This window comes from Lithobates pipiens, unplaced genomic scaffold (assembly GCF_037356315.1).
Source record: "Lithobates pipiens isolate NorthernLeopardFrog02 unplaced genomic scaffold, aLitPip1_a1.2 Scaffold_16, whole genome shotgun sequence".
Lineage (NCBI taxonomy): Eukaryota > Metazoa > Chordata > Amphibia > Anura > Ranidae > Lithobates > Lithobates pipiens.
This window is the reverse complement of record NW_027507748.1, coordinates 531,248,794-531,274,832: the sequence shown is the minus strand read 5'-3', so window position 1 is coordinate 531,274,832 and position 26,039 is coordinate 531,248,794. Positions and strand designations below refer to the sequence as shown.

General features: G+C 40.5%; 1 protein-coding gene across 9 annotated transcripts in view; it reads left to right on the top strand.

The window, feature by feature from the left end:
- The window catches only part of ENOX1 (ecto-NOX disulfide-thiol exchanger 1), a 784,997-nt gene that overhangs the window by 441,779 nt on the left and 317,179 nt on the right, over positions 1-26,039 (top strand). Inside the window, exon 1 of one of the 9 annotated variants that reach the window (XM_077483209.1) lies at positions 923-1,095. The exons of 5 other annotated variants lie outside the window; for them this stretch is intronic. In XM_077483209.1, the coding sequence (XP_077339335.1) occupies positions 930-1,095 (166 nt within the window). In that variant the 5' untranslated portion in view covers positions 923-929. Of the gene's footprint in view, positions 1-922; positions 1,096-26,039 lie in introns of those variants that run through there. 3 more of the 9 variants (XM_077483201.1, XM_077483199.1, XM_077483198.1) reach the window with 3 other exon arrangements.

Sequence of the window (26,039 nt, the reverse complement as noted above, 5' to 3'; positions counted from 1 at the left end):
TGAAGCACCTTGTCATAAGTCAAATGTGGTAACTAAGTGGCGTGTGGAACAAAACATTGACATTTTGGGTCCATGGCCAGTAAACTCCCCAGACATTAATCCCATTGAGAACTTGTGGTCAATCCTCAAGAGGCGAGTGAACAAAATACCCGTACAAATTCTGGCAAACTCCAAGTATTGATTATACAAGAATGGGCTGCCATCAGTCAGGATGTGACCCAGAAGTTGATTAACATGCAAGGGCAAATTGCAGAGGTCTTGTAAAAGAGGGGTCAACACTGCAAATATTGACTCTTTGCATAAACGTAATGTAATTGTCAAAAAAAAAAAAAAAAAACGCTTTTAACACTTATGACATTTTTGTAATGATACTTCAGTATACAATAGTAACATCTGACAAAAAGATCTAAAAACACTGAAACAGCAGAATTTGTGAAAATGTATATTTGTGTCTTTCTCAAAACTTTAGGCCACAGCTGTTGGTATATCCTTAAGCTCTCAGGGCTAAATGAAGCAGTGGGTGAGCAAATTAAAGAAATGTAGGTACTAGGTGTATGTGTGGAGTTGAAGAAAATCTTTTTCTTTTACCTAAATTAATAAATCACAGTTTTGTTTCCATCTTCTTTTATTTCTTGGGGATTTCAATAGTAAAATCTCCCTGCCACTTCCTGGGCACGTAACATAATACTCATACTTTGACCTTATAATGTATGCCAAGACGAAGAGCACTGATAGTTTGCAACTACCAATTGGAAATAGTAATAAAGCAATTAGAGAAATTAAAGTGGAAGTTCAGCCTAAAATCTCTAAATCTACTTGCAGCCACATTGTAAGACTGACCTACCTAACCCTGTAAAGCAAAAATCTCTATATATGCCTTTTCTGATACCTTTTTTCTGCTCCGGTCTCCAGCGGCGCATGCTCTTTGCATGAAACAGCCAACAATGGCTGGGAAATGCCTGGGAAGTGATGTCACCCATAGCGTTACTATGGGGCTTCCGTTGCCAGCTGCCTCTTCTGCACCCACCTACATAGAGAAGCCACCGCGGACAGCTCAGCTTTGGTTGGAACCATACTGGAGCAGCTTCAGAAAAGGTATGTATAGCGATTTCTTCTTTACAGGGCTAGATAGGTCAGTCTTAGATTGCAGGTGCAAGTAGATTTAGAGATTTTAGTTTTAGCCTGAAATTCTACTTTAAATAACGTTTGTTTCTCTGGATGTGACCATAATAAGTTTTGATGAACCCAAGCTGAGTGAGAATGCACAAAGTGCACCCTCATTTACCCCAAAAAGTCAGTGATAACATTTACAGGTTTAAATCCCATGTTGTAAAGAATGAGTTATTGTACAAGATGCTTGTGCTTCAGATTCAGGGGAGATAACACATTAACACATTAAATTCCAATTTCAGACACATTGACACAAAGTAGGTCGACTGGAAAAGAATGCAAAAATATTAAACCCTGCTTAGCCTAGGGCAGTGATGGCGAACCTTGGCACCCAAGATGTTTTGGAACTACATTTCCCATGATGCTCATGCACTCTGCAGTGTAGTTGAGCATCATGGGAATTGAAGTTCAAAAACATCTGGGGTGCCAAGGTTCGCCATCACTGGCCTAGGGTCTTTCTAGTCCTAAATAGCTTTTGCAAACTGGTTGTAAAATAAAATACACATCTGTCTGGTTTTTGACCCCAGATTGATACACCAGAGACCAAATTCTAACATAATCCATTATTCCTGATGTAATGGAGTTGCATTCATAAAATGTGATTACACTGTGTAAAAATGCATTTAAACACTAAACATGACTTTATTAGAAAGGGCAGAATGTAGATGGGACACTTTCAAAGAAGGGCATACATAGAATTAATATCATATTTGTTATCAGATTGTGATTTCATTCTGTGTAATAATATGTTGTCAGATTGTAAAACTTTGTTGGAGGGAAATTTAAAGGCATTTAAAAAAGTTGGAATTAAGGGTGTCTGACGAGCATAATAAAATCTCCAGCCCACCCCTCACATTCTTTGATTGTCTGTCAGAAAACATGGCTGCTCTTGCTTTGCCATTGGAAGTATGAAGGCATATCTGAAAGTATGAAAGTCTCAATGGGTTATGAAGTTTACTTATTCCTTTTTCTTGCTGCTGTTTGCCTATTTAACATATTTCATGTTCATTGCACTACATTTTAATATCTGCCAAGTCAGCTAAGCATATTGTGTGAGGTCACGTTAGGGGACTGTAGCTCCAAAATACAGAATATTTCTTTATTTGGGCCCCAATATATTTGATCAAGTTGGCTGTTTTATGAAACTTACCAGCATCTACCCAAAATTGAGTTATCCATTTTGCATGAGATTACAGGGTAATACTGTGAGTTAAAATGTCATATTCATGCTAAAATGATGGAACTAGCCTTTATCTATGCAGCTGGAAAACATCATGAATTACTGAAATATGTAAAAGGCATGGCAGATTACTGAGAAATATTGTATAGAAAAATATTTGCTAGGGCATGCTGCTGCTTTTTCTTATTTCAGCCTGTCATTTAGCAGTGATAAAAACAGAGGCAGTCTCCCAAGCTACACTCATTTGTGAAATGCGCATCCTGGTTTAAAATGGATGACTGCAGCGGCAGCATTTCTACGTGGTCCTCACAAAGGGCAGGCAAAATTGATTTATTCATGATGGAAGCCAAAATAAATTGTTAGCAATTTCACCTGTACCTTTGATACATGCAGGAAAAACAAATAAGCAATTCTGCAAATTGCTTGAAGCCAAGTCAATATGAATTGACAGGAAACATAGCAATTATAGCAAATTCCAAAGCAGGGGAGAAAAAAAATGAGACAAAAAAAGGAACCAGCCAAAGCTTGGCTGCTAGTAGCATTTCTCAGAGAATTTTCTATTAGGGTTCCTCAGCAGCACTTATGGTTTTTATTCACTTGTCAGTCTCTGCGGGGATGGCTAGTTCATTGTGTTATTGTTAGCAAGAGGAAAAGCTAAAATACATGTGCTACTGTATGGGAAAACAACTTTTATTACCTTTGCATTGACACATGTGGGCATTTTGATTTGTTGTATGCCCCACCCATAAGATGGTCATAACTTGGTAAACTATACACCCTTTAGGTAAGCCTTACCCCTTTGGGGGACTAGGGCAATCTCTGTAAAATGATTTCTTCATAAAAAAAAAAAATCTTAAAGTAGAACTAAAGGCAAAGCTGTTTCATTATTGATAGAGCAAAGGGGGGGTTATAGCCCTCGTCTTTTAAAAAGGGGGAATTGTTGAGACTTTAAAGCGGTACTAGCTCATTATGAAATACTCACCTTAGAACGAAGCACCGGCATCTCAACCGATCCACGTTGAGGGAGCTGACATTTTGCCTCAATATGTCTTCCGGGTATAGCGGCCGAAGCGCGATGCGTTACTCCCGCTCATGCGCGCAGGAGTCTTTTTCCCGGCAAGGTCTGGCAGTTCTGCAGGACCTTCAGCCTGGCCTTAACAGTGCGTGTGCCGCATGACGTCAGTGGCTGCATGAAAAGTAAATATCTCCTAAACTGTACAGGTTTAGGAGATATTAATTTTACCTACAGGTAAGCCTTATTATAGACTTGCCTGTAGGTAAAAGTAAAAAAAAAAAAGACTATACAACTGCTTTAAATGAGGCAATGACTGGGTGGGTTTAAATGCCTCCATCCCTGTTGCAGATTATAAAAGGAGAAGGGATTTCGGGACTTTAGATGAAGCAGACGGCTAAAACTGGCAGAATGATCGGTATATAACAACATATTTATTAATTCATATATGTATATACACAATTTCAATCATGACAAAATACAGGTAATAAATAGTAATACTAATATGTAACACATTAATAATTCATATATGTACACATATTCCAACACAATTCATAGTTACATACATAGTTAGGTTGAAAAAAGACACAAGTCCATCCAGTTCAACCGCAATTCATAATGTATAATAGTGTTGATTGTAGCCAAGGCCTCTCTAGTTCAACATGAACATGATAATGTGAAGATGGTTCATGGTTTTAAGACTTCATATAATGATCTGATATTAGGCACATAATTACAATGACTTAGCATTAAAAAGATCTCTATGCATTTCGTGGATACCTTCCACTCATCGGGAGCAGATGAAGAGTACATATATGCGTATCTGCAATGAAATATATGAACACCAAAATGATCTAGTGGTTGGTAATAAGGAAAGGGGGAAAATAAAATTCTCCCCCGCACTTACCTGCAAATCAACTATAGGTTCCAAAAGTGGTACTAGCAGCTGAAGGTACTATGGGGGCATCATCTTCATGTGCTTCATCTAAAGTCCCCAAACCCCCTCTCCTTTTATAACTCCTGTCTTTTTTTTTGTTTTTGTTTTTGGGGAGAATTCTGTACACTTCCTGTCCCATAGACAAAACAGAAAGGAAATCTCTCCAAATAAAGGAATTCCGGGATGTCGGAACGATCACCAGAATTATTGTCCCCATTGGAAGATTTCCCCTCTGCTCCTGTTCTAGTCACAACACAAATTTGGGGATTTTCTTTCACTTTCTGTGTTAATGGTAAACAGGACAAATAACATAGGTAGCAATAAAAACATGACAGGTGTTCTAATCCTTCTCCACTCTATCCAAAACCCCAAAAAAAGTTCAGTTATACTTTATTAACACCGTGCAGAAAGAAATGTGCAGTAATACACAACTGTGTGAAAAAAATAATACATGTACATTTTTTTCTTGCACAATTATGTGCATTTATTGTTTTCTTTTATTTATTTTTTAAAATTTTTTAAAGGTGAACTTATCCATTAAACCAGAATGCATACACATGAATAATAATATTAAAGCACCTTGTCCTTAACAGCGCATGACTGTTAATACTGGTTAGCATGACTGTACCAGCATATAAGATACATTTAGGGACACGGTAAGCAAACAATCATCTCCAAGAGCCGAAAGGACTTTGAAGTAATGGCATTTTCTGAATGTCAGTCCTGTGAAAAAAATTCCCTAGTGATCTGGTGCTTAAAGTGAACCTTTCCTAAGAGAAACAAGGCAGTTGTTATTGCTTACATCCTTGTCAAAATGCCAGTTGCTTGGCTATTATGCTGGCACTCAGGCTTCAATACGTTTTTGATTTACTGACGCAAAAAAGTGTAAATATCAAAGACATCACAGTTGGGCTCAGTTCATATATGCGAATTGGATGCAGTTTAAACTGCATCTGATTCACATGACAAGTACATGTATGTGTGGAGCTTTTCACATATATGCGGTACATCCACAGTGTGAATTTAAAAGGTCCTGTGCATTTTCTGAGCACTGCGGTGTGATTCAGGTGCGAATTCCAGGCTCATTGAGTTCTTTGCTTCTGAATTGCACATGTGTTCAGATTTCTGTTCAGGATTGTGTTCAGGATTTCAGCACGAGTTGCTCTCCTAATATGGGAGTTGACACCCTTTATCTACTATGTCTTGGCCAGCACTGAAAACGCAGCTGTGATGAAAATCCAATCCTGAGCCTTTCAAATTCGCATCAAAACTGCATCAAAAAGGCACCTGAACTACTGAACAAATGCTTTTTTTTATTTGCAGTGAAAACAGACATACAATTCGCACCATACATGTGTGCACCCAACCTAAAGCCTTATCTGCATATTGGTTTTGAATTATTGACTTAAAGTGGATGTAAACCCAATTTTTTTTTTGTGTGGCACAATATAGCGTATGGCATTTCAGATCAGCTGTGTCCAGTCTTGCCACAAAGAGTTAATCCAGCTCTGAGCAATCCTTATATCTTTTTTCAGTGAAATAAAACGGACAAACTGTGAAATCTTTGGCCATTCTTCCCCCTTGCTGTGAGCGGCAGGAGATTTACATATCTTGTGCACTAGCCTAAGACATACATTATTTTTTAGAAGCTCTGCAAGGATTGGCTGTTCCACACCTCAGCATGATTTGGCATGCTGAAGTCATGTGGGGACTTTTCTGGGTATTGACTGGATGTTAGTGATCACAGCAGAAGTTCAGTGTAAGAAATACACAGGAGAAAATGCATGTTGATAAGGGGAGTGTAGAGGTGGGCGGGGAGGCTACTGACATCACAACTCCACCCACTGAGCCCTGGAAAACTGATCCACCCACAAAATCTGCAGTTTTTTGGGTCTCATAGCAGACAGAGGGGAGACATTTAACAGATAAGTATACATGTAGCAGGCATGTATATCCTTCTAGATGACCAATATTGCAGTAGTTTAGAAAGGATGAGAGGTATCAAAGAAATTAAATCAGCATGACTGCCCATTCACATGGGCAGACAATCAGATCCACCTTTCAGTTTTTCAGGCGGACCCAATCAGACCCTCCAGTCTCCTTTTATGGAGTGGTGGGTATCAATGGACATTTGTCTATTGACACCTGCCGACATATGATCCAATCCTGTCTGTTAAAAACAGACAGATATCGGATCGGATGTCAGTTGGGTGTAAACAGACAGGTGGAAGAGAAAGGATAGAAGAGACATATAGTATGTCTCTTTTGCAAATGGAAAAACCTTGCAGCTCGCAATTATTTTGGAAAACCGCTATGGTTCTGCTTTAGTATAGGTATATATTTATTCAGGAATATGTATATGCAACTAGTGTAAACATGATATTGCCTAAATTCCTGTACACTACAGCAACACACTGATAAGGAACATTAGCTCCAGGAGCCAATCAGATATGCTATATTACTGCACACATGCGGTGTAATACAGCATGCTGACAGAAGGAGAGAGCGAAATTTTGACCCAGTATTTTTTTTTTTTTACTAAGCTGTGCTTTCTAACAGGGACACCTGGATCCCAAGATCTTCTGCCCAAATATGTGGGCACTTAAAACACTTCCTATCTATGCATTTCAAATGTGCATTTAGCTGCTTGCTTGAGGTTCAGCTTTAATGAGCGCATATGCCCTAAAACTGTCAAGCACATCTGTAAATAGAGTGCGTTTTACAATGTTGTATTCTTTCAACTTGCTTTGCATTCATGTTTATGTATTTGCTTGTAATGTGAGCTACATACTGACCACCTTCTTGCATAGAAATAATTTAACACCTAGTTGAATCTGATATTTTTTTTCAATAATAAAATTTGACTACAAAGAAGGAAGTCTGAAAGTTCGATTTTTCTTTTTTTTGTGAGAAAGGCGGTTGTAAGCAATTTTTATGATTTTTGTTAGAGCCTTAGTGTTGCTGCCATACACTTGCTGTATACCTCTGTGGGATGTCAGATGTGTGGGCACAATCCTATTGCAGAAAGTTGTAAAAATGTCAGAAAGATTTTTACATGGGTTAGCATGAGTGGATCACCCAAGTGTGCACAGTTATGTCAGTGCTGATGAAAGGTTACAGCAAGGCTAGACACTTATGTACTGGTTTATCCTTTGAGAAAATATAGCAGCCAGCTAAAAAGATCTACCATGGCTGATCAGTGCAGACACTCTGTAAGTGGGAAGCATGATGAGTCTTGACCAGGAATTCCCACAAGGAGATATGATGGCTTCCATACACAATAGTCCCAGGTCGTGGACCTCAGCCTTGAAGCAAGAGTTTAGACTGAATATAATGCAGTTGGACCTATCTCATCTGATATCACAGTCGACATATTCCACTGTAAAGACAAGATTTATATAACCTCTTAATATCTATATTAGTACTTCTTAGTTTTTAGGGAAATAGAAAAAGGGACACTTTCTTTTATTATTCATATACCTAGAAATGTATATATGCATATTCATATATACCTAGAAATGTGTTGGAAGTAGGTGTTCTGCTGTTATATCCTATCTGTAGATATATGTTTGTGTACATTATTTAACCACTTTCCAACCAGTAAGTCGTTGGCATCAATGATGGGCACTGATTGGCATTACTGGTAGGCATCACTGGTGGACACAGGTGGTGTCACTGGCAGGCATCACTGATGGGGCTGCACTGATAATCAATATACTGATTATCAGCGCAGACCCCCTTGTCAGGGGAGATGCTTATCGTCTCTCCTCTGCTCATGCCCTGTCAGTGCAAGTAGAGTAATGGCAATAACCGGCACTTTCCATTTACACTGTGATCAGTTGTGATTGGACACAGCTGACCACGAGGTAAAGAGTGTATATCATAGGCTCTTTATTGTGACCTTAGATATGGTGTGTCCGTGCGACACATGCACCCATGATCACTGCGTTGCGCGACCCCAGGGGCACGCACAGTGGCTTGTTCTGAAGAATGTCAAATGATGTCCAATCAGGATAATGGAGCCCTCGCCCATCCATCTGCTATAGGCCGGTGATGGGTGTTAAACATCTATCATGAGCAAACTTGAAAGCTGCCATAGCTGTCCTCTCATTCTGGAAATTATGGCTGCTTGGTTATGATGCTCTGGCTGTTGGGCTCTAAATAGGTAATAAAGTGATTGTAAAGGCTTGTTTTTTTTTTTTAACCACTTCAGCCCCAGACCAATTGTCAGCCTAAGGACCAGAGGTCTTTTTACAATTTCGCACTGCACTGCTTTAACTGGTAATTGCGCGGTCATGCAATGTTGTACCCAAACGAAATTTGCGTCCTTTTCTTCCCACAAATAGAGCTTTCTTTTGATGGTATTTGATTGCCTCTGCGATATTTATTTTTTAGGATATAAAAGGAAAAATACTTTTTTAAAAAAAAGATATTTTCTACTTTTTGTTATAAGAAAAATCGAATGAACTAAATTTTAGTCATACATTTAGGCCAAAATGTATTCAGCCACATGTCTTTAGAAAAAAAATGTCAATAAGCGTATATTTATTGGTTTGCGCAAAAGTTAGAGCATCTACAAACTAGAGTACATTTTCTGTAATTTACACAGCTTTTAATTTATGACTGCCTATCTCATTTCTTGAGGTGCTAAAATGGCAGGGCAGTACATTTTGGAAAGTAGACACCCCAAGGAAATTGCTGAGGGGCATGTTGAGCCCATTGAATATTTTTTTTTTGTCCCAAGTGATTGAATAATGACACAAAAAAAAAGTTTACAAAAAGTTGTCACTAAATGATATATTGCACACACATGCCATAGTTATATGTGGAATTGCACCCCAAAATATATTCTGCTGCTTCTCCTGAGTACGGGGATACCACATATGTGGGACTTTTTTCTAGCCGCGTACGGGACCCTGAAAACCAATCACTGCCTTCAGGATTTGTAAGGGTGCAAATTTTTGATTTCACTCCTCACTACCTATCACAGTTTTGAAGGCCATAAAATGCCAAAATAGCACAAAACCCCCCAAATGACCCCATTTTGGAAAGTAGACACCCCAAGCTATTTACTGAGAGGCATGTTGAGTCCATGAAATATTTTATATTTTGCCACAAGTTGCAGGAATATTACAATTTTTTTTTTTTTTTTTTGCACAAAGTTGTCACTAAATGATATATTGCTCACACATGCTATGGGCATAAGTGAAATTACACCCCAAAATAAATTCTGCTTCTTCTCCTGAGTACGGGGATACCACATGTGGGGGACTTTTTGGGAGCCTAGCCGCGTACGGGACCCCGAGAACCAAGCACTGCCTTCAGGATTTAAATATAAAACACTACCAAAAAAAACTTTTAGCGATCGCAGGGATCAGGCCTGACTCTGCGAACGCTGCAGTTATGTGTTTAGTGTTTTGTAAGTGACAGGGATCGATCGATACTGCACTTGGGTGGGCTGGGCAGAGGGGCAAAACACAGGTGCAAGCAGGTATCTGGGCTGATCCCACTAACAATGCATTTTTTTGGAACCCTAAACTGCTGGGGACGCTAGTATAGATCTGATCAGATATTGATCTGTTCAGATACTATATCACTACGGGAGGTGTATGCTTTGCGCATGGGTGTTAGCGGTACTGGCACTAACCTAGCGCTGCCTGGGGCGACGCAGACCCTGACCCTAAAACCTAATTGATATCACCCGCCGGGTGATCAGGGGGGTTAAACCTTTATTGGGTAATAAATGGTGGGTGCCCTGATGCTATAAAAAGCAAACTAACCAGAGTCACCCGTAACACTTATACAGTGATCACTGGTGAAAGGGTTAACTAGGTGCTATCAGGGGGTTAAAATCTTTATTAGGTAGTATATGGGGGTCCCTGCCGCTATATAAAAACCTGACGGGGAACCTAAATAACTAACTGGCTAACCAGCGTCACCAGTGGCACTTATACGGTGATTGCTGGTGAAAGGGTTAACTCTAGGGGCAATCAGGGGGTTTAAATCTTTATTAGGTAGTATATGGGGGTACCTAACGCTATAAAAACCTCGCGGTGGACATAAAAAATAACTAGCTACCTAGCGGCACCAGTGACACTAATGCAGCGATCAGAAAAACGATTGCTTAGTGACTCTGGCAAAAGGGGGTGAAAGGGTTAACTAGGGGCAATCAGGGGGTTAAAACCTTTATTGGGTAGTATATGGGGGTACCTAGTGCTATAAAAACTTGGCGGTGAACCTAAAAAAATAACTAGCTACCTAGCGGCACCAGTGACACTAATGCAGCGATCAGAAAAACGATCGCTTAGTGACACTGGCAAAAGGGGGTGAAAGGGTTAACTCTAGGGGCAATCAGGGGGTTAAACCTTTATTGGGGGGTAGGGGGCTACCCTGGACCTAACACTAACTGCCCTGACAGTTTTTACTGTTACAACTGACACTAAATGCAGTGATCAGTAAATAAATGATCACTGCAATCAGTGACACTGTGACTGGGAGGGGGGATCGGGGGGCGATCGGGGGGGTAATCGGGGGGTGATTTGTGTGCCTATGTGTACCTACATGTCAGTGTAGTGTTTGGTGCACTTACTATGTGTTCTCCTCGCAGTCCGGTCAAAAAGACCGCCCCGAAGAGAATGACATCACTTCCTCCCTGCCTGTGTTTACATTACACAGGCGGGGAAACTTCTCATTCGCCAGGAGCCATCCCCTCATCCCGGATCGCTCCTGAAGCGAAACGGACCGCCGCAGCCAGCGGGAGGGGGTCCGATCGGACTACCCACCCGCTGGAAGGCAAGCATGTACATGTATGTGCTTGTGCCTGTCGGTGACGTACATTGCCATGCGGCGGTCCTTAAGTGGTTAAATAACAAACATATTATACTTACCTGCTCTGTGCAGTTGGTTTTGCACAGTGCATCCTGGATCCTCCTTATCTTGGGTCCCTCTTCGGTGCTCCTGGCCCCTCCCTCCTGACGTGGTGCCCCTATCGCAAGCAGCTTGCTATGGGGGCACCCAAGCCGAGTCATAGGTCTGTTTATCTATTCAGACATGGAGCCCCAACCTGGCCCCTTCCTGTCTCTCCTCTGATTGGCTAACTGACTTTGACAGCCATGGAAGCCAATGGCGCTGCTGCTATGTCTCAGCCAATCAGGAGGAGAGTCCCGGAAGGCTAAGACACTCATGGACATCACGGGAGAAAGATGGGGCTCTGGTAAATTAGGGGGTGCCGGGGCTGCTACACACAGAAGTTTTTTTCTTATCTTATTACATAGAATGCATTAAGATGAAAAAAACTCTGCCTTTACAACTCCTTTAAACCCCCCCCCCCCCCAAAAAAAAGTTTTTCTATATTAGATGTGGTGGTTGCATTTGTTTTCTTACTTTTTAGGCTATTTTCTTTCACCTTCACCACATTAATATCCCACTAGTAAGTTTGTTAATAGTCAACAGCCCAAGCTGTCCAGACAAATAGCAGTTAAAGGGTTGTGAAAAAACATTTACCACTGGGGGGGGGGGGCTTACAATTGTCAGCTTTTATTAATTTAAAACCTTTATCTCAAAAGGGAAAAATATATATTTGCTGAACTTTGCCCATAACAACTTGATAAAAAAAATAATGTTCTTTAGAAAGAAACATACATTCCACATTAATAATTATGCTTCCAACATTAGTGCATGCTGTAGATTTCCTGCAGCATTGCTCCTGGTTCTTCTTGCTGGAGACTGCCATTTTAATAAAAAAAACAGAACTCCTAAGCTGCAGTAAAAGTGGAACTAAACCCATTAATTTAAGATTTCAAAAAACAGTTACATTCATGGAATGCTGTCACATTTTCTTGTGTCAAACCATCAAATGGCTGATGTCCTAACTGATCACATGTGCAGCACCATAGCAGTTGCAGATCAAACAGAAGCAGCTTACTTGGCTGTTAAGGATAGGAGGGTTTAGGGCTCTTGGCAAAGCCACCTCTACAAATTCGACAGTGCCTAAAAATAGAATGAAACTGAGAATGTGCAGAGCTGGGTGAGACAGTATATTACTGGAATTTAAACAGTATAGACACTTATTTTAATGGTTTACATAGCTATACCTGCAAAAGGGGCCAGGCTGAAGTACTCTATTAGGAATAATGTTCCACTTTAAAAAGTGTAAGCTGAGGATGAGCTTTAATTTGGTAGTCAAGTCCATCTAAACCTGCTGGTCGAACACTGTCCCCTCTCGGGAATGGCAGCGCTGCTCTCCAAAGGTATCTGCTTTACTACTTCATCCAGAATGCAGATACCCTAAAACAGGATGTATGTTACTGACTGGATCACCAGATGAAATATAGGATAAAATCCAAAAAAGAAAATGAATGCAGGCACCACATCTAAGGATTGGTTATCTTCAGTATATTATATTTTTGTTTTTGGGCTTAATACCGCTTTAAATAAGTGACCTGGAACAGGTATGCAGGTAAGGGGACTTCTGACTGTCTTTAGCTTTCCTTGTCTTTCTACTAGTTGCCTTTCAGGAACTCGGTTAATATGGAGACTGGTGGACCAGCATAAAGGCCAGGAAGCTAGCATTTTCAGGATAAGGTCAGAGATGACTCTGTATCTCATTCAAGACAATTGTACTTTACCAAAAACAGCAGATTAAAAACTAAAGCTCAGGAGCAAGGGGAACATTTTTTTTTTGTCTTAGCTAGTCCTGATCAGACTTTTAAAATGAGAATTTGGGTATTTAGAGTCCTGCAGTGTGCTTCATGAGTCCACTGGTTATAATACAGATGTCTGTAAGGCAGCCCTTACATTAGTCTTTTTTTTTTCATTCAGTCGGTGAGTTGAACAAAAAAAATTACCCAAATTCCCCCCATCCTTATACGTAATGTGGATAGGGGAATATTACCCACTGAGTTATTGTATTCCAACAGTGAGGAAACTTCTGTGGTGTCATAATACACCAGGGGTCTCCAAACTACGGCCATTCAGTTGTTCAGGAACTACAATTCCCATCATGCCTAGTCATGTCTGTGAATGTCAGTTTTACAATGCCTGTAGAGGTTGACCAATATGGGTTTTTCTCTAGCCAATGCTGATATTTAGAAATCGGGGCGACCGATGGGCGATATACGATGCCGATTTTTTGCGGCAGATATTTTAGGCCAATTTTCCTTTTTCTCTCTCCTTTCATCTCATAAACTCACCCACTCCCACTCCACTCCCCCCCTTCTTGCTCCTGTCACTCTACCACACACTTGATGTCCTCAGTACAATACACTGGAAGCAGTGGCAGGGATTGGCAGCACTGATAAGCACTGGTAGCTGGCATTGATTAGAAACACTGATTGGCACTGATAGGTGGCATTGGCAGGCACTGACATTAGGCGGCACTGACAGGTGGCACTGATTGGATACACTGATTAGCACTGACAGGTGACACCGATTGGAAACACTGACAGGTGGCTCTGATTGGCACTGGTTGGCAGACATTGGCACTGGTTGGCACTCATTGGCACTGCCAGGTGGCACTGATTAGCAATGACAGGTTTCACACTCCATATAGTGTAACTGTGTATGTAAAACTGACATATGTAACTGAATGCAGAGAGAGACCAGCTGTCAAAATTCAGTGGTGATGTCAGGGGTGGTGGGCGGGACCCAGCAGCTATCAAACACCAGCTGCTTAAGAAAGGGGTGGGGTCACATACACATAGCGGCCCACCCAGATTCCATCCCATTTGCTGGTGTTTGATAGTTGCTGGGTCCCGCACACACTGGGTCCTGCCCACCCTCGACATCAATGCTCAATTTTGACAGGTGGTCTCTGCATTCAGTTACATATGTCAGTTTTACACGCACACAGCGGCTCTGCCAATGGAGTGTGGGGAAGGGTGAAGGAACAGGCATGGTATGGTCAGTGTTGCCGATTTCTTAAATAAGGTCAAATATCGGCCGATATATCGGTCGACTTCTAGCCTCGTGGGGCGTGTAGTTCCACAACAGCTGGAGGGCCGTAATTTGAAGATCCACACCAATCAGTGCCATCGGCACTGATCATTCAGGAAAAGCCTGACAGGGTGGTTGTACAGAAGTTGATCAGTAGATTGACTTCTGTACAACCAGAATGCCCATACATGCATTGCCCCTGCTGAACTGGTTGAATATTGATCTTTGTGTGGCCGGCTTTGCTGATTTCAGATTTTGAGGAGTATCTGGAAGTAGAATCCCACAGTTGTAGGTCATTCAGGATGCTTTGTGGCTGTAGTCATGTTGTAAAAAAGCTATTTTACCAAACAAATACTTTACTTAAAATAAACGGGAGGGAAATGATGTATTTGTTTTCCAAAAAAGACACTCTTTTAAACTCTATTAAGAGTGATTCAGATCTAATTTGTACAGAAAGTTACTTGTCAAAGGTCCAAAGCCACTAAACATCTGCCATCCGCTGTTGGCACATCTTAATTGTGTCTAATTTGCCTCGGAAGACTTTAGCCTGGTGCCAAAAGGAGCTGCTTGCCATGATATCTTTCCATGTAAAAGTGGAAATTCCATGAATTCGGCTTCCCATGCAGAAACTTTATTTACTGAACTTTGTACGTTGTTTGTCCAAAGTATTTCTCACACAAAAGATAGCACAAAAAAAACACATTAAATAATGACAATGAGCAAATATGCTGTATGCCTGGCTGACTGATTGAATTTATCTCCGATTAAGCCTATTATGTTTCAGATCACTTTCCTGAATAGACTTCTTGCCAGCTGTGAGCTTATTTGTCTTGAAATATAAGTTAATAACGTGGGAAAGAACACATAGCTGCTGTTTTTAAAATGTTAATTTCATTCCAAATGACTTCCTAAGTCTGAACATCCAAAGCCCACCTATCACACGGAGAGCGCCACTTTACACATCAATAGTTTAAAATAAACATTGACATTCCCTTTGTGCTGTAGGTTTGATATGGTCCTAATACACACTAGCTGGTTAAATTAAATGCAAATATACTTTAAATGAAAAATGACACATGGCACTCATTTTACAAAGCCCCCCTGTGTTTTAAATAATGGCAATCTACAGTACTAAAGTCAAGTTGGTAATGTGTATTTTTCCAGCATGTTTCTTTCCCCACCTCCATATGATTAGGGTTTATTATACTAATAATAATCATGTACTCCTAACACAAAGTGAAATATAGCATTTGTTAAACAGTTGCATAAACATTAGTACAAGTATATGTGAGGGGGTTTATGCTGAGCTGTAGTTACTTAGCAAAGCATTAATCAAAATGCATTAATTCTGCTTGCACTGCCAAAGTCTGTGGAGACTGCTAATTTTGATGTTACTGTTTAAGGGGTTATTATGTCTGTAAACACTGAATAAAAGCTTCTTGTCAGGATAGAGGAATATACAAGGAAGGTGCTCATAACAGTGTGAAGTTTGCCATGGAAGAAAATGGCATTTATGTTTGTGTAAGGTTTTAGGTGGGTACTTTTCTGTGGACTGCTCAGTCATGGTTACCTTAGACCAGTGATGGCGAACCTATGGCATGCGTGCCACAGCTGGCACACAGAGTCATCTCTTGCGGGCACACGAGAGAGTCCAGGTTCATGGCAGTGAGTGCAGCAGCAAGCGGCAGCGAGGTGGGGGAATCTATGTGCATGAGTAAGTGGGCGGTCCCATAGCCTCCGCGGGGAAGTTTACAGGCCTGAGAGTATGCGAGGGAGAGAAGAGCACCGCCTCCTTGACCCGTGAGCAGCTGGCACAATATCCCCGGCACCTTCCGGAGCCTAGACTTGTCAAACCTCCTCTTCAACAGTGAGGCCCAAAGAACAGGCTGACTGGTGGCCCAGAAGACGAGGACAGGTGGGAGGCGCAGGCTGCGATGGAGCCGCTGGATGGAATAGAGAAGAGAGCTCCCCCAGATCAAGTACGGAGACTGACATGGAAGGTACTGGGCAGGATCATACACTGACTACCTGCAAAGACTGGGACAGGGCGACAGGGCAGGGATGGCAGAAAGGGACAAAGCTAGTGGTCTCTATCTAGTCTGCCCCCCCTTTCTCTGTGTCCCCCGCCCACTTTCTCTCCCCGCCCACTCTCGCTAATTGCAGTGTTGACACTTGAAATAAATATGTTGGTTTTGTGTTGCAGTTTGGGCACTCCGGTTCAAAAAGGGATGTATGCCCCTCTGCTGCTCTATTCAGCCCCTGGGGCAAAATTAATACCCAATGCCTTTTAGTTAGAGAGAATACTTTTCTCACTACCATTGCTTCCACGTGAGAGCCCTGGCGCTTGGTGATTGGCCAGATACAGTTACATGGGTGTGGAAAGCGAGTTCTCAGCCCTGTGTAAGCTCCAAGTTGTGACATTTTTTTTTCCACGCTTTGCTTATGGCAGGCAAATTAGTGACAGAGAAGCTTAGGGAGGTTAAATTTTCACAGCTGGGGAGGGAGGAAGTTCTGTTTGTTATTAAAAGTGTTTTGTTATATTTGTTCATGTTGCCAGAAATCAAATGCACTTATAATTTGTCCTATGCTCTCTTCCTGCCAGCCCTGTCAGTTATTGCCCTGCTCCATTCACTTCTGTGGATTACAGAACACCCTTCCTCACTTTATGGGGAGGGAAAGGTTTTGTGTAGTCTTGACACCTTATTTGTCCTAGAGGTCACCATGGATACAGTACAGTGAGTGAGTGTCATTGCTTTAGCACAGTAATTGTGTTATTGCCAGGATCAAACAAACATCTTCAGCCTGCAGATACAACTATAAATTACAGTGTAAAGCAGACCATAGATAATTCCTGGTCGGCAGAACACAATGATTACTGCTAGTGGCTATATCTGCCAGCAGTAATCGCATGTAAAAAATCCGACAGGCTGGTTGTACCCATGTCGATTGATGGATTGTCTTGGGTATAATCAGCCTTCCCATAGATGGAACAAATCTTGGCCAGTCCCTGCTGAACGGGCAGAATTTCAATCCATGTATGGCCAGCTTAAGAAATCATTGCAGGGTGTATTATATTATATAATATAAATATTAATAATTTTGTCCATTTATCAGCTTATAGTGAAAAACATAAGCAGGGTATTTATTAAAACAGTGAATGAAATATCAGACTTATGCATCCTATGTAAAAAAGTGTATAGGCTGGCAAACGATTCCTAGAGTTTTCTGTCAAGTTAACTGAAACATACTGAAGGTGCTAAACTAGGGGTCTAGACTTTAATGACCTCTGGGAGTGAAGGGTTTAAAGCATTGAAAGATCCTTTTTTAGTAATACAAATAATATTGAGATGTGAAAATTCTAACCGGCTTCTTCTGTGATGAAGGTTTTAGTGCATATTGCAACTTTTTTGTACAAGGATTACTACTATAGGCCTACATGCCTCCATACTGTTTGCCTACCACTGTACATTGTTTGTCTGTGAAAAGGGCTCAGTTGTCAATCAGCACCTTAGAAAATCAATATGCACCAAACTCCATCTAACCTTCCTACAGTGTATATATACAGAGAAGGAATTCAGGAGTTGTAAGTAATTGATATGGGAGAATTCGATAAGGGCAGGTTACAATGCCTAATTGCACCCTCCCATACCTTGGCACTTTGTAGGGAAAAAAATGCTGTACCTGCCTTTTATACTCTCCTGCTTTATTACTTCTTATCTCCAAGAATATAGATATGCTTAAAATTCAGTTTTGACACCCATGCAGAGACACAAATAGCTTGCACATCGAATAGGCACTACATTCATATAACCAATTAAAATATAAAATAGATTTTATGGGGGAGGTTTACTAAAACTGATACATAGTAACCAATCAGCTTCCAGGTTTTGTCACAGCTTAATTGAACAAGCTGAATTTAGAAGCGGATTGGTTACTATGCACAGCTGCACCAGATTCTGCGTGCACGACTTTTTTATATTTCATGCGAAAAAGAATTGACAATAAAAGTGGTCGCAACATTTGGCCAATAAAACAAGATTATAACAACAATGTACATTTTGTTAGTACAGCTTGATAATGAGCTGGCAGCGCAAGGTCCAGGGGAAAATGGTAAGAAGCACTTGGAAGGATGACAGTCAGTCCAATAGTTAAGAGGTAGAGGAAAATGGGGGAGGCCTCAGTCACTATATTACAAAACATATTACAGGTTAAGTGGGGGGTAAGTCGTCAATGGGATGGCCATTGGTTTATAGTCTAGTTTGGTACCACTGAGCGTATTGGAAACATTGTACTGTAGATTGTTAAGTACCTAAGGGCAAGGTTTGAATAAAGGATTACCAAGCTGGGAAGAAATTTTGGACCCATGAGTCCTTACTTAAGGAGGCCATTCCATGCAGAAAACCTAACATAGTTTAGCTATGAACAAAGAAGTGGTCGGGGGTTCCAGGTAGATCCACTGATGAAGAATAGCTTCACAAGGGACATAACAATAATGCAGCGTACACACGATCGGACTATCCAGCGGACTTAGTCCGGCGGACAATCCGACGGACTTTGCAACTGACATCTGGCGGACTTTCAATTGAATGGACTTGGCCACACACGATCACTCCAAAAGTCCGGCCGATTCTAACGTGATGACGTAGAATAAACAAGTTCATAGCCAGTAGCCAATAGCTGCCCTAGCGTCAGTTTAAGTCCACCGTACTAGCACACAGACGAACGGATTGTCCGCTAAAAGCCGAGTCCGGCGGACAATTTTGAAGCAAGTCTTGTTTCTAAGTCTGCCGGACTTTTGGGAAGAAAAAGTCCGCTGGAGCCCACACACGATTGAATTGTCCAGCCGACTCTCATGTGTGTGGCATAAGAAGTTGTTGACAGTCTCTGGATATTTTGATAGTTGGGATATTTGTGTGCACCACTTTTAGTAAATCTCCCCCTATGACTTTTAAAAACAAAATATAAATCAAATGAATTCGGAAAAGCTGAAAAATGGAAAAATCAAAAAGATTTGTAAAACCTATTAAGCCAAAGCTGTTTATTAGCATTAAAAAGCAGTCTACAGGCAGTATACTGTTGTGCAGTACTCTGAAGGTACAACTTTTGTAGTTAAAAAGATATGAAGCGTATTTTTAGCACTGACAAAAGTAAAAAAAAAAAGTAAAACAAATAATTTTCCCTGTGCTTTACTGTAATTTAAATTCCTTAATTTGTAACCTTAACAGCTGCAATTGTTCTCGTTGAATGCCATTCTTCAAAGAGCCCTTCTGCCTAGAATCCTTGTAGTGTGATAATAGCTCTGGTCTTCAAACTGAATAACGTGCTGTAAAAATTAGCCGAGCGTGCACAAACATTATATTGCTATCTGTATTTCTATCTAAAGTAGAAGCTCATTTCACATTCTCGTCGTTGTTCAGCTTGATATGTGTTGCTGAGGGCATCAAAACCCAGAACAGTTAAAGTTTCTATTAATTATACATTTACAAATGGAACACAACAGTAGTTGCTCATTCTAATCATTTGCATTTTTATTAGTCATAGTAGTTAGTTTTTGCTGGGGTTTAGTCACTCAGTTTACAGCATGAGTTATTAACACACAATAAAAGAGAATTTCCTTATGAATATTGTGATGTATGTATATTCTTCAGATTGCCAATGCTATAAAAAAAAAGGGTTATGAATAGGAGTTTGGTACAGGCAATGAGGCCATTGGGTATAAAGTTTTGCCTTACTGCAATCAATTCATCTCTATAAGAATTGCCAACCTTTGGTACATGAACAACACAAGTTTATAATGCCATCTACAATATTAACTAGGCAGACTTCAAGAATCAATCAACTTTCAAAATGTTTGTTAGTGTTTTTATTTTATAATCTTTGAGCTTATGTTCTCATGCTGCTGCTACTTACTGCCATGGGCCGAAAACTGATGGGCAACTCAAAGATCTACATTTTGCCATCCTTTTTACTAAGAATGTTTTACTGTGTTCTAAAGTTCCAGCTGCTGCTTGTGTCTTGTGAGAATTTATTAAGTGATTCAAAAGTGATTGCATAGAACAGTGTTTCTCAATCTTTTTTTTTTTTTTTAGTCAAGGCACCCTTTTAAAATTTTGCACAATCTTGAGACACCTCATTCTAAAATGTAAAACAACTAAACTAATAGTTTTACATAATGCAGCAACATCCACACATGTAGGACATCCAACATTAGAGGCAATTTATTCTTTCAAAGCAAACACACCTTTACACATTGATCCTGACTAGCATTCTAGTGTTTCTCTTCTCCCTAACTCTGCTAATGTGACCCCTGTGCTGACAGAGAGGGGCAGGGTAGGCTCAAACAAGGATGCTGTGCAGGCGCCCAGTGCCTTCCTTATGAACCAATTATTGGTTGTTAAGTCACCGACAGCTAGTTTGTAATGGTGCAAAATAAAAACCTGTGATGTGTAACTAAAGGGCAAGCTTGAGCCACTCGCTGGCTAGTATACAATTTTTGGCCAATCTTTAGGCATTTTGCCAAGGCACCCCTGAAGGAACCTGAAGGCACCCTGGTTGAAAAAAGCTTGCTTAGAATATGGAAAGGAAGCAACATATGTCCTCTGGAATTCCTTACCCTTATCTGCATGACTATCTCCTCCTTTTTTTTTTTTATTTAGCCCCGTGGACTGAACGGAAAAAAAAAAACCTGACAGATTGTGGTACTAACATTGGGGTGTTAGTACGGTGAACCCCCTACTATGTCCCCTACCCAAGCCCCCCTTCCCCAACAGATCACACTGGCCAGCACTGATTAGATGCAGGTTATATCCTGGTTTCCCAGCATGCCTGTTCCCCTGAAGCCAATCGTGACACCGGCTCCTGTAGAACAGACTACTGCTGCTGAAAGTTAGCCGGTTCCTGCAAAACCAACCAATTTTGAACATCTTAACAACTAAACTTTTATTTTCTCCATGAGCTCATTACCCACAATTATTACCTTTTGTATCACTTGACCCTTCTTTTCAGATTGTAAGCTCAAACAAGCAGGTCCCCCTGATTCCTATTGTTGAATTGTATTGTTATTGTACGGGGCAGCAAAGTGATAAGCACCTCTGCCTGGCAGCGCTAGGGTTGTCAGTTTGAATCACAACCATGGCACAACCTGCCTGGAGTTCTCCCTGTACCCACGTAGGTTTCGCTCGGGCGCTTCAGCTTCCTCCCACACTCCATTAGCACCTGTCTAAATTGGCCCTGTTATGTGTATGTATGAATGTAAGTTAGGACCTTAGATTGTAAGCTCCTTGGGGGCAGGGACTGATGTGAATGTACAATATATATGTAAAGTGCTGCATAAATTGTCGGCGCTATATACCGTGCCTTGAAAAGGTATTTATACATCTTGAAATTTTCCACATTTTGTCACATTGAAACCAAAAACGTAAATGTATTTTATTGGGATTTTATGTGATAGATTAACACAAAGTGGCACATAATTGTGAAGTGGAAGGAAAATTATATATATTTTTTTACATTTTTTTACAAATAAATATCTGAAAAGTGTGGCGTGCATTTGTATTCAGTCAAAGTACTGTAGTCAATACTTTTTAGAACCACCTTTTACTTCAATTACAGCTGCAAGTCTTTTTGGGTAGCTTTGCACATCTAGAGAATGACATTTTTTCCCATTATTCTTTGCAAAATATCTCAAGCTCTGTCAGGTTGGATGGAGAGCATTTGTGAACAGTAATTTTCAAGTCCTGCTACAGATTCTTAATTGGATTTACAGTGCCTTGAAAAAGTATTCATACCCCTTGAAATCTTACACATTTTGTCTTGTTTCAACCAAAAACATAAATGTATTGTATTGGGATTGTATGCGATAGACCAACAGAAAGTGGCACATAATTGTGAAGTGAAAGAAAAATGTTAAATGGTTTTCAACATATTTAAAATTCAATATCAGAAAAGTGTGCTGTGGATTTATATTCAGCCCTCCAATACTTTGTAGAACCTCCTTTCGCTACAATTAGAGCGGCAAGTCTTTTTGGGTATGTCTCCACCAGCTTTGCACATCTAGAGAGAGACATTTTTGCTCATACTTCTTTGCAAAATAGCTCAAGCGTTGCCAGATTGTATGAAGAGAATCTGTGAACAGCAATTTTCAAGTCTTGCCGCAGATTCTCAATTGGATCTTTCAACAATGTCTTTCTTCTTGCCACTTCCATAAAGACCAGATTTGTGGAGTGCACGACCAATAGTTCTCCTGTGGACAGATTCTCCCACCTGAGCCGTAGATCTCTGCAGCTCCTCCAGAGTTACCATTGGCCTCTTGGCTGCTTTTCTGATTAATGCTGTCCTTGCCTGGCCTGTCAGTTGGTGGACAGCCATGTCTTGGTAGGTTTGCAGTTGTGTCATACTCTTTCAGTTTTTTAGATGATGGGTTGATGATGATGGACAGTGTTCCGTGAGCTGTTCAAAGCTTGGGATATTTTTTATAACCTAACCCTGCTTTAAACTTCTCCACAACTTTATCCCTGGCCTGTCTGATGTGTTCCTTGGCCTTCATGATGCTGTTTGTTCACTAAGGTTCTCTAACAAATCTCTGAGGGGTATGAATACGTTTTCAAGGCACTGTAGGTCTGGACTTTGACTGGACCCTTCTAACACTTGAATATGCTTTGATCTAAATCATTTCATTGTAGCTCTGGCTGTATGTTTAGGGTCTTTGTCCTGCTGGAACATGTTTTCCTCTAAGATTGCCCTTTATTTGACTCCAACCAGGTTCCCTGTCCCTGCTGAAGAAAAGCATCTTCACGACATGATGCTGTCACCACCATGTTTCATGTTTCAGGATGATGTGCAGTGTTAGTTGTCCGCCACACATAGCGTTTTGCTTTTAGGCCAAAAAGTTCAATTTTGGTCTCCTCTCACAAGAGCACCTTTTTCCACATGTTTACTGTGTACCCCACATGGCGTCTCACAAACTGCAAACTGGACTTTTTATGGGTTTCTTCTTGCTACTCTTCCATAAAGGCCAGAATTGAATGCATGACTAATAGTTGTCCTGTGGACAGATTCTCCCACCTGAGCTGTGGATCTCTGCAGCACCTCCAGAGTTACCATAGGCCTCTTGGCTGCTTCTTTGATTAATGCTCTCCTTTTTTTTTTATAACCTAACCCTGCTTTAAAATTCTCCCCTACCTTTTTGCCTGGCCTGTGTGTTCTTTGGGCTTCATGATGCTCTTTGTTCACTAAGGTCCTCTAACAAACCTATGAGGGCTTCACAGAACACGTGCATTTATACTGAGATTAAATTACACACAGGTGAACTCTATTTACTAATTAGGTGACTTCTGAGGGCAATTGGTTCCACTAGATTTTAGTTAGGGGTATCCGAGTAAAGGGGGCTGAATACAAATGCACGCCATACATTTTTTAGGTATGTTGAAAAACATTTATTTTACTTTAACTTCACAATTGTGTTTCACTTTGTGTCGGTCTATCACATAAAATCCCAATAAAATAAATGTACGTTTTTGGTTGTGATGTGACAAAAATGTGCAAAATTTCAAAGCGTATGAATACTTTTTCAAGGCCCTATAAGTACCGTAATAAATACATAAATACTTTGTGCATTGGTTTTGTAAAACTGTTGGTGCTCAATAAACCCTGTATAATATGTATCCTGGGCTCCAATATCAGGTCAGCAATGCTATATAAAATAAAAGTATCTTTTGGTTGACAATTTGTAACTTCGCACAAGGCATTGAGTAGTTGTGGCTTTAGTATTCCAACTACAGGAAGTTTATGTCCCATTTATAGCTGTGTATAAAGTTTAAGGGAATAATGGGAATAAATAAACAAGGGAAATGATAATTGGGTAAAGATTTTGGCAAGGCAGTTCCTGTATATTATAGCATGTGAGTCCTGTTAAACTCTACAAGGCCATGGTAGGTTTCAGCGCAGAGCAAATGCGTACGTAATTTTGAGTCCAAACAGAGAACTTACCGGTCTAACAACCAGTGTGGTCATGGCGTTCTCATTTTTGTTAGTTATTTGAGAGGTACTCCTTCAGTCTCACTTTACTCGAAATTATTTGCTGATCTGTGTTTGTAGCATGGAAAACCTACCAGCAATGAAAAACCTTTATTAGACGTAAATAAAACTTAAAACATAGCGATACATTTGTTGCATGATCGATATTGTTTTGCTAAATAAAGCTATTGGCAATTTACTTTTCAACTGGCCTATTAAATGAGCTATCATACAACCAACATTAGTTGCTTCTAATGCAATATTGTCTATAGAAACATGCTTACTGCAATTTATTTTGTATATTGCAGTACGATAGAGCGGCGGGAACTTGGTTATTATCAACTGTGTAGGTAATAGAATATTGTTATGTATATTCCTTGGTGAGCATTAAAACAGACCTCATTTTTTGTAACTTTTATTGATTACAGCAGCAGATCACATAATGGGGGTGAGATTTATTTCAAGTGTATTGTATGTGATATAATACAACAGGCCTTATATTGCTGGAGATTATATGCTTTTTACTACACAAGTCTGCAGTGCACTATGAATTCCAACAGTGTGAATGATGTTTCCTAAAACTGATCTCCTTAAACTGTACATTAGTATTTGCAGTCTAATGTGCTAAGCTCTGAGATATTTAGGAGAATTATGACAACAACAAAAAAAAATCCCTTGCCCCAAACAAGTGCCATATAATCATATGCTAAATATAACATGCACCTCATCAAATGTTCAGGAATTGTAGCAGGGCAAAATATCTCATAGACCTATAGTGGTCCACTGGGAGAACAATTTCTGTTAGTGGGTTCTGCAATCAGTGTAGACATGTCTGGCTGGCTGATGTCAGGAGAAGGATTGCACAACAGGTTAGTCCATAGAGATTGTTGAGTATTTGGTTCTTGTGACCGTTACATGCTTATGCACTTGAAATTAGGAATTTTTCTGTATTGATTTTAATTGCTTAAGGAAAGTGTGCTAGTCATATACAAAGCTTTTCATACTTTGTTGAACAGTGTTCAGAAGCTTGCAGCCTTAAAATAATTGATTCATCTATCTCTCTACTCCTCACCTCGCTCCTTCAGTCTCCTCTCGCATTACTAACTGACATATCAACACGGATGTCACACCACATTCTCAAACTCAATCTTTCGAAAACTGAGCTCATAATTTTTCCTCCAGCCCGTACCCCCCCCCCCCCGACTTCATCAAGATCAATAATACAGCCATCAGTCCCTCCCCTCATGCCAAGGTACTAGGTGTAATCCTAGACTCTGACCTGTCCTTTCAGCCCCAAATCCAATCGCTATACAAATCGTCCAGACTTCACCTCTGAAACATCTTCAAAATACGTCCCTTTCAAACCTTTGACACCACTAAGCAACTTATTCTCACTCCCTTGTTATCTCTTGTCTTGACTATTGTAACTCCCTCCTCATTGGCCTACCTCTCTGCAAGCTATCTCCTCTTTAGTCTATCATGAATACCACTGCCAGACTAATTCACCTTACCAACCATTCAGTGTCTGCCGCTGCTCTCTGCCAATCCCTCCACTGGCTTCTCATTGCCCAACGAATAAAATTCAAAACCCTAACAATAACGTCCATTCACAATTCTGCCCCGAGCTACATTACCAATCGTATCTCTAAATATCACCCAAACCGTCCTCTCTGCTCCTCCCAAGATCTTCTGATCTCTAGCTCCCTTGTCTCCTCCTCCCATGCTCATCTTCAGGACTTCTCCAGAGCCTCTCCCTTCCTCTGGAACTCCCTACCACAAGGCCTATTCTGCCT